This window comes from Saccopteryx leptura, chromosome 2 (assembly GCF_036850995.1).
Source record: "Saccopteryx leptura isolate mSacLep1 chromosome 2, mSacLep1_pri_phased_curated, whole genome shotgun sequence".
Classification (NCBI taxonomy): Eukaryota; Metazoa; Chordata; class Mammalia; order Chiroptera; family Emballonuridae; genus Saccopteryx; species Saccopteryx leptura.
The window spans coordinates 141,511,996-141,520,840 of NC_089504.1; the positions used below are offsets into that span (position 1 = coordinate 141,511,996).

Here is an 8,845-nt window from a genome sequence, read left to right on the forward strand (position 1 = left end):
TCCCTCAAAAACGCTTTCTAATAATATTGACCACATTCCAAATAGCTTCCATCTGCCAAGAACTCGCCAATTTCCCTTCCCCTGCTCAGCAACCAGGGTGAAAAAATCAATGCCAGGGAACCCTTAATCCCTTATTTTTGAAGTAAATTGCAAATATCTATCTTGCTGGGCATTTATCCACAGAGAAAGTAACTCCTACATACATTTAGGAAATAAACATGACCTTTAATAGATAATTTGGTTCCCAACAGGAAGGCAGGAGAGGCAAAACAAAGAGAAGAATGGGTGAATATGAATTTAAAGGAAAAAGAAAAAAACAGAGGAGCAAGGAATGCATACTGGGAAGATGAAAGTCAAGGGCAATACAAAAAGTAAAAGTAAAAAGAGATAAAAATTATACCTAAAGAGAAATGACTAAAGAAGGAAAAAGAAGGGATAGCAAAGAATAGTTTTTGAGTACAGAATTACTTTAACATTAACTTACTGTGAGTTTAAGGCTGATTGGGTTTGGAGTTTGGAATCTAGAAAAGGCAAGGAGCTAGCAGTGGAGAAACAAAGCGAGACCATGCAGAGAGAAAAGTAAAGAGACCTTCCCTCATGAAGTGTGGAACGGCATCAGGAGGGGCTAGATCAAGGAAAAAGCCGGTGAAGAGCGGGGTTCTTGAAGTGCCCAGAGAGGCAACAATCAGCGGGCTCACTTATCCGTGGGTGAGCAGAGATTCCACGTGGGACCGGGGGCGAGGGGGAGACTGACTACTCAGCAACCCACCACCCCTCTGAGAGGCAGCCTCAGAGGCGGGACTAACGGGCGGGCGCTCTCGGGGCAAGTGGAGGGAGCGTTCAAGGAAAGACCCGACGGGGACCCCGGGGGAGCTGGAGGAGCGCAGCGACCAGGGTCCAGGGCGGCGACGCCAGGAGCCCCCGGGTGCCCGTGCCGGAGCCCGAACTCACCGATGCCAAGCCCCACGACCAGGCGGCCGGCGAGCAGGGTCTCCTTGTTGCTCGCCGCGGCCAGCACCGCGGAGCCGGCGGTGAAGAGGGCACTGGCCAGCAGGATAGCGGCGCGGCGGCCGAAGGCGCCGTTGAGGGCGCCCCCGGCCAGCGCCGAGACGGCGGCCGCCCCCACCGTGCTGGACACCAGCAGCTCCTGCCACAGCGCGTCCAGGCTGAGCTGCCGCTTGAGCAGCAGCATGGCCCCCGACACGACCCCGGTGTCATAGCCGAAGAGGAAGCCGCCCAGCGCGGAGAAGACCGCCACCACGTACACGAAGGCGGGGGTCTCGTCCTGCTGGAACTGCTGGCGCGCGGCGCGCTCCAGGTCCCCGACGCCGCCGCCCGCGCCCGCACTCTGCAGGCTGCTGCTCGACTCGGCGGCCGCCAGGAGGCTGCGCTCCCCGGCCGCGCTCGCCGCGTCCGGCTCCTGCTGCTTCCTGCGCCGCTCGCCCTTCAGGCTGCTCAGACTCCGCAGCGTGTACTCCACATTCTCGCTCGCCTTGCGGGACATAGGGTGGCAGGGGCCCGGGGCTTCCCGGGGGGCGAGGCTCCGCGGGCCGGCGGTCTCGGAGGGCTGGGCAGCCTGAGATGGCAGGAGCAACCGCCGCCGCCTTCCTCCTCCCGGCTCCCGCTCCGGATCCGCGGCAGCAGCCGCCGCCGCCGCGGCCGCTCCGGGGAGAAAGTTGCTGCCCGCCGAGCTCCGGAGCTGCGGAGTTGGAGCCTGGCGGGTCTCACTCGAGACTCACGCCCCGCGCCTGCCGAGCTGGCGTCGCGGAGCGGGCGGGAGGCGGGGCCGCGGTCACGTGTAGCCCGGGACCCGGAGATATTCCGCCCCCTCCCTGGGCGGGGCCAGGCTCAGCCAGCTCCGGACCCCGCCCCCCCAGGTCCAGGGAAACCTCTGGTCTAGGCTGCTGCTTCATTAGGGCTTTGGCCATCTCTCAGGGATAAATCCCGGCCTGGTGGTTGCAGTTGAGAAACAGGCCAGTTTGGGAATGCCAGGCAATAGGTTTCCATACCGGAGAAACAGGCTACAATGATTGCAGAGTTCGGGAGGATAGGGAGAGAACCCTTTAAAACATCCTGACCCGCCTTCTGCCCACCTGGTGATGTCGATGGCTAGAAAGGGTCTAATGTGGCACACAGCAAGAACCCTTCACTTCATAATATTGTGACATAAATGAGTTTGTTGTGGAGCAGTTCAAGGCTGTGTTCTCCCATTTGTATAACGCATTTTTCTCTTATCGCCAGTCCTTCCTCAGTTTATGTTTATTTTAAAAACATGGTACACCTCGATTCGTTGTGGGCAGAGATCACGTATCTGCCCAGGTGAATCCCAAAGCTGCTTCTATGGTTTCGTGATGTGTAAAAGATTCACGTTTATTCATTTCACTCTTGTGTAACCAGGTAGTTGCCAGTGGTAGAAAATAAACCCAAGAATCTATTTTGTGACTTAACACGCCACCTTCACACCCTCCCCCAACTTGCTCACGGAAAGGAAGGATATCTTCTCCCAGAGAAATCCCCAACGTTGCCCTCCATTTGTAGGGACAAACTGAACGACTTCATTTGCTTGTAACAAAGCAAAACATTTTTGCAACCAGTTGTTGTTTTGTAACTGTTGCAATTAATTGTCTGTTCGTAATTTTTTCTCCCTTTGATCTAAATCATTTGTAAATCGTTCCATACAGTTTCACTTCAGATGAGAAGCATGACTTCCACTTTCTGATTTGTTTTCATTCTGAGGGCTGAAGGGCAGGAGGGCTGAGGGCTTTATATGATTGTAGTCCTTGCAATTTCGGTGCTCTTTTATGTCCCTTGTTTGAGCAAAAGATTTCTTAGCCTGAGGCCTATTTTCATGTAGTCCAAAACTTTTTTCTCTTAGACGAAAGGATTTTGTCGTTTCTGTTTTAAGTTATATTAGAATTTGTCAAAATCGCCTTTATTTGGATTATCAGTCATGATTATATCCCATAATATAGCACTTTCCTGTCCAGCAACAGGGAAAAATAGAGTTCAGAGGGCTTAACTTCTGAAACTTATTATGTGGGTTCAAAGCAAGGCTCTATCATCATCCGGAATCAGTTATACACAGAGAGCTTTAAACACTGGACCAATGAACTTAATAATATTCAGGGTCAGAAAAGATTCAGAGCGCCTTTTTCCATGCCTACATAGTAAAACTGCGCCACCTGGTGGTGATCCGGTTCACCGCTTCTGATGAGAAAGGCACCCTAGTTGAGATCAGCTGTTCTTGTTGACAGTTCTCTTGTTGAGGTGAAACAAGCTGCCTTTTATTACCAGCCCGTGTAGGGATCACCTTGCCTCCAGAGCATCCCCTTGTTGGAAATCCAACTTTGTGTAACAGAACACTAAACTACTTAAATAGTTTTACTCCGTGTCATTAGGGTATTTAAATACCATCAGTTTACATCTGAAAAGAAATATGACTTAGAAAAAGGGCATGGAGAGTTACACAGAGTTCTACTCGGCCTATGGAGGGAGCCCAATTCAATTTAGCAACACAGTGTGAGTCTAACATGGGGTTCCCAAAGCCTGCCCCAACTAAAGTTCATGGAAAGCCCATCAGCTGAGCATCAAAAGACCTGAGTTCTACCACGATCACTGTTTTATTCTACAACTTCTGACAAACCACTTGATTAGTTTTTGCTTTGTTTTCTCATTTGCAAAGGATATAAAGATGCTGTAACTACTAACTAGAGTAAGCATGAAAAAGTATTTTTGAAATATAATTAATTGCTATTGCAGAGTAAATAATAAATATAAGCATCACTACTGGTTTACAAGGTAAAATCAAAATCCCCAGTTTTAAGTATATTTGCTTTACAACGTGCGGGAACCCTCAAAGCCTACTCTAGAGAAGGGAGAGAAGAAAGAAGGCAGTGGGGGGGCAACTGTGGTTATCTATACTGCTGCAGATCCTGAATATTAGGCCCAGACATTAGTCGTTAATTCAATATAAGTAATTGTGGTGATTATTGTTGACTGTTTTCTTTATGTTTGTTGGATGTTTATTTTTAATTACGCAAGAAATGCATCCTTGTTGTAAAGCAGTCTAACAAAAAAGATAACACAAAGTCCTTCTCAATCATCTCTTCCACCATAACAGTCCCTTTTCCTCAGAGATAAGCCCTCCTACTACTTTAAAATGAGTCTTTCCAGAACTTTCTCTATGCATGCATATGTATACATTGCTATATACAGAGTAAAATATGGAGGTTGTTTTGGTTTGTATTGTTGTTGGTTTTTTTTAATTCATTTTAGAGAGGAGAGGGAGAGACAGAGAGGAGGACAGAGAGAGAGAAGGTGGGGAGGAGCTGGAAGCATCAACTCCCATATGTGCCTTGACCAGGCAAGCCCAGGGTTTCGAACTGGTGACCTCAGCATTTCCAGGTCGACACTTTATCCACTGTGCCACCACAGGTCAGGCTGGTTTGTATTGTTTTGATTGCAAAAGGAAGAAAACCCCAATCAAACTGGTAATACCAAATCAAAATCATAGCAGAAAGGGTGGATTTATTGACTCTTGGCTCTGAAAAGTTTAAAGTAACTGGTTTCAAGTACAGCTGGATCTAGGATGCAAACACCAGGATCCCCCAAGAGGAGACTTGACTTCATTTCTCCATCCTGTTTCTGGCTACTTAGGCTCCATTCTCAAATTCCATGTGGTGACCAAAAGGCTACAAAAAGCTCCATTTTCTATATCCTATTCCACTCATGTCTGAGGGGCACAGAAAGAGCTTCTTCTTCTGCAGCCCTAGCAAACTTCTTGTTGTATCTAATTGGATATGTCAATTATGCACCCATCCCTGACCCAATTACCGTAGCTTGATGATTGCAGTTTGATGACCAGGTGAGGGCCAAGCAGTGCCCACATCTTGAACTGTTAGTGGAATTGTATCATATAGGCTGAGATGGTTGGGGTGTTCCCATACAAATATAGGGTACTATTTTGCCAGTAGATAGGCAAATACTGAACAATAAAGCCAACAGATTTGAGTTATCAAAAGTAACTAATAAAGTAACATGGCATAAAAGCTAAGTAAAGCATTTAAAGAAGGAGGAAAAGCTGAGAGAATAAAATATATTGCATAAATATCAAAGAAAATGAAATATATAAAATCACTGATTTTGACTATTAAGTCAATGGTTTCCTGGCTGGTTGTCTCAGTCGTAGAGCATTAACCAGTCCTGTGGATGTCCCAGCTGGATTCCCAGTCAGGGCACACAAGAGAAACGACCATCTGCTTCTCCATCTCGCCCGCAGCCATGGCTCAATTGACTCTAGTGTGTCGGCTGCAGGTGCTGAGGATGGATCGTGGAGCCTCCACCTCAGGTGCTAAAAATAGCTTGGTTATGAGCATGACCCATGATGGGTGGAGCATCAGCCCAAGATGGGAGTTACCAGATAGATCCAGTCAGGGCACATGAGGAAGTCTATGTATCTCTCCTTGGCGAAGAAGAAGGAGGAGGAGGAGGAGGAGGAGGAGGAGGAGGAGGAGGAGAAGAAGAAGAAGAAGAAGAAGAGGAGGAGGAGGAAGAAGGTGGTGGTGGTGGAGGGGAAGAAGAAAGTCAATGCTGAGTACCTAAGTAATGTACACCATGGTAACTATAGTGAATAGTTCATTTTATATTGTATATTTGAAATTTGCTAATAGAGATCTTAAATGTTCTCACTACCAAAAAGAGATAACTCTCTAAGATGATGATTATGCTAATTAGCTTGGTTGCAGTAATGATTTCACAGTGTATATGTATATAAGAAACATCACATTGCACATCTTAAATATATATGATTTTCGTTTGTCACTCATACCACAATAAACCTGGAGGGAAATAGAGAAAAATAGTCAATAGTACAAAGATGAAGTGTGTGTTCCATGGTTTAGTTATAAAATATAATAACATGTGCTTAATAGTTCTCCCCAGATCTTGCCTTTCTTTGATTTGCTCTATGGAGCAGGAGGAAAGAGACGGGATGGGGAAGGCGAGACTGGAGGGTAAGAAGAAAGGTTGGTCAGCATGCCCTAATGGACAATGCACTATCAAGAACTGTGTTCTGTAGGGAGATGGGGGGAGGAAACACAAGAATGCATGAGGCATGGGTGATTTTTTTTAAAAGATTTTATTTTAGAAAGATAAAAGATGGAGGCACAATAATATTTGGCATTTTTAATTTAGGTTTGTTTTTATTTAAGTTTAATGTTAATTCCATGCTGTGTTTCAGTAAGAACAATACAGATTCTGTATCTGTGGCTCCAGTCAGATATCCAGTAGTACAAATTAGCTTCAAGTTACACATACTGAACAAAAGAGGTTGAGGGAGCGAAGGAGGGGTGAAGGGGAAGGGAAGGAGAAGAAACAAAGAATTGAACACGCATGCAGGCTTTTCCATACCACCTTCAATGCTAACCTGCTTCAGAGGGAGAGTAAAAGTAGGCAAGAATGAGCAGCCACAGACTATTGAACTGTTACCAGCACCATGCTTTTCAGCAACATTTCAGCGGAGTTTGAAACACTTTTTACAGCAAAACCATTACAGCAAACTCCCCAAACAATCTCTCACCACCTCAAGGTAACGCCCAATTTTAAACATTGGTATAAAATTCAATTTAAACAATTAGAAAAAGGAAGGATGATATCATGTGTGCCTCTATAGTGTGATTAATCTCTCTCTTAGATGCTTGCTTCACCTAGAAGTCTAATGGCTTGCAAATGTAACTCTCAGTTCTAAGGTGACCTTGCCATATCTGGCAGGAGACAGTACAGTAATGCTGAAAAAGCCTCTAGCAGTCCTTCCTGTTAGTGTCTTAAAGAACCTAAAAGCTGGAACCAGTAAAATCCACAGAAATTCACTCTTGCCTTTAAGAACTTTTGAAAACTGTTTTTTAAAAAACCAACAGGGCAGGAACCTAAATTCTGAGACCAAATGTAAAAGTCAGATTTGGTGGTTCTCAGTGACAATGGGGAAATTTCCGGGAGGGGGTGGATGGAAAGGAGTAGAGTGGTCAGAGATGGTTTCTCTTGTTGGCTTTTATGTCTCACTGATTTTCATCTTCCACATCCTGCAGCGCTTCTTTATTCTGCTCTTCACCATCACCCTGCATGTCTGAAGTCCATAGTGTCAGATTATCACGTAACAACTGCATGATAAGTGTCGAGTCCTTATAGCTTTCTTCACTCAGCGTATCCAGTTCTGCAATTGCATCATCAAAAGCTGCTTTTGCCAACCTGCAGGCTCGGTCAGGGGAATTAAGAATTTCATAGTAGAATACTGAGAAATTGAGAGCAAAACCTAAGCGAATAGGATGCGTTGGTGGAAGTTCTGTCATTACAATATCACTAGCAGCCTTATAAGCCACTAGACTGTTCTCTGCAGCTTCCTTCCTGTCATTCCCTGTGGCAAATTCGGCCAGATACCTGTGATAGTCCCCTTTCATTTTATAATAGAAAACCTTGGACTCGCCAGTGGTAGCTGCTGGAATGAGGTGTTTGTCCAGTACATCTAGAATATCACAACAGATTAACTTTAGTTCAGTCTCAACCATTTGCCGATATTCCCGAATCATTTTTAGTTTGTCTTCTTCTCTTTTGTTTTCTTCTTTCTGTTCAATGCTGCTGATTGTTCTCCAGGAAGCTCTTCTAGCTCCAATCACATTTTTATATACAACAGATAGAAGGTTTCGTTCTTCAACTGTTAACTCCACATCCGTCCCTGCTACTTTCTTAATTGATTCCACCATTTCCTGTATTCAGTCTTCACTTTGCTTTCTCCCACCTTCATGTAATCTTCTTTATGGTCCCTTCTGAATTCCCAGTGCACAAATGGAAACTGCAAGCTGTTATTTTAGGAAGGATTTTTCTCAGTCTGTTGAGATCTTGCTTCAATGCCGTTGGGTAAACAAATGTTTTGTTTTTTTTAATTTGCTCCTTGTATTGGGGCAGCTCCGTGTGTGTATAGTCTAGGGAAGTGTGTGGTGCGTGCCCTCAGTGTGGCAGATTTCAAATGATGGACTGCCTTCCTGTTTGGGAGGGGTGATTGTTTGCTATTGTTCGCTGGAGGTGGGTATTTTTTCCCCCAGCTGGTTTTTCAGAAGAGAGGAGAGAGAGGAGCCCTGCTAAAGCTTGTGGGGCCCTATGACTCTGGTATAGCCAGAGAGTGAGTAGGGTCTTGGGAGCCCTGAGCTGATGGGAAGTGGTCTTCCCTGCCTGTTTCGAGGCATGGGTGATGTTTTAACACACATTGACCTTGCCCACTAATCACCATGATCCACCTAGGAACAGAACCTGTAACACAACAAAATATCGCCACCTCCTTCTTTGGGTGGGGAGGGTTGCAACGCCTCTTCTACCTCACAGACTTTTACAAGGGCAATTTCAATTCAGAGAACATTTGTGGGAAATAGCAAACATACACTACAGTTTCTAGGAGTCTCTTGGTAAACATAATAAAGAAGAGAATAGCTTAAAGAGTTAGCAGAACCAAGAGAAAGAGTGAAGGTGTCAGGCCTGACTTGAATTTATTTAGATGCTGAAAAGAAGGAAGACATTGACAATTCAAGAGCCTAAATGATTGATAGAGCAAAGTCCCAAAGAAGTCAGGGAGGATAAAGAGCAAGATCATTGGGGGAGCCTGGGATGTGGAGGACCCAGGTTCGAGACCCCGAGGTCGCCAGCTTGAGCAAGTGCTCTTCTGGTTTGAACAAGGCTCACCAGCTTGGACCCAAGGTCGCTGGCTCAAGCAAGGGGTCACTCAGTCTGCTGTGGCCCCCCAGTCAAGGCACATATGAGAAAGCAATCAATGAACAATTAAGGAACCGCAAAAAGAATTGAT

At 45.8% G+C, this 8,845-nt stretch overlaps 1 protein-coding gene and 1 pseudogene across 1 annotated transcript in view; both read right to left on the reverse strand.

Moving 5' to 3' along the window:
* SLC2A13 (solute carrier family 2 member 13) overlaps nt 1–1,649 on the reverse strand; it is a 359,257-nt gene extending 357,608 nt beyond the window's left edge. Inside the window, exon 1 of the mRNA XM_066368963.1 lies at nt 952–1,649. Within this exon, the coding sequence (XP_066225060.1) occupies nt 952–1,504 (553 nt within the window). The 5' untranslated portion in view covers nt 1,505–1,649. The remainder of the gene's footprint in view (nt 1–951) is intronic.
* A 4,524-nt stretch (nt 1,650–6,173) lies between these two features.
* Nucleotides 6,174–7,754, reverse strand: LOC136393159 (14-3-3 protein epsilon pseudogene; annotated as a pseudogene).
* Between the last annotated feature and the right edge of the window lie 1,091 nt (nt 7,755–8,845).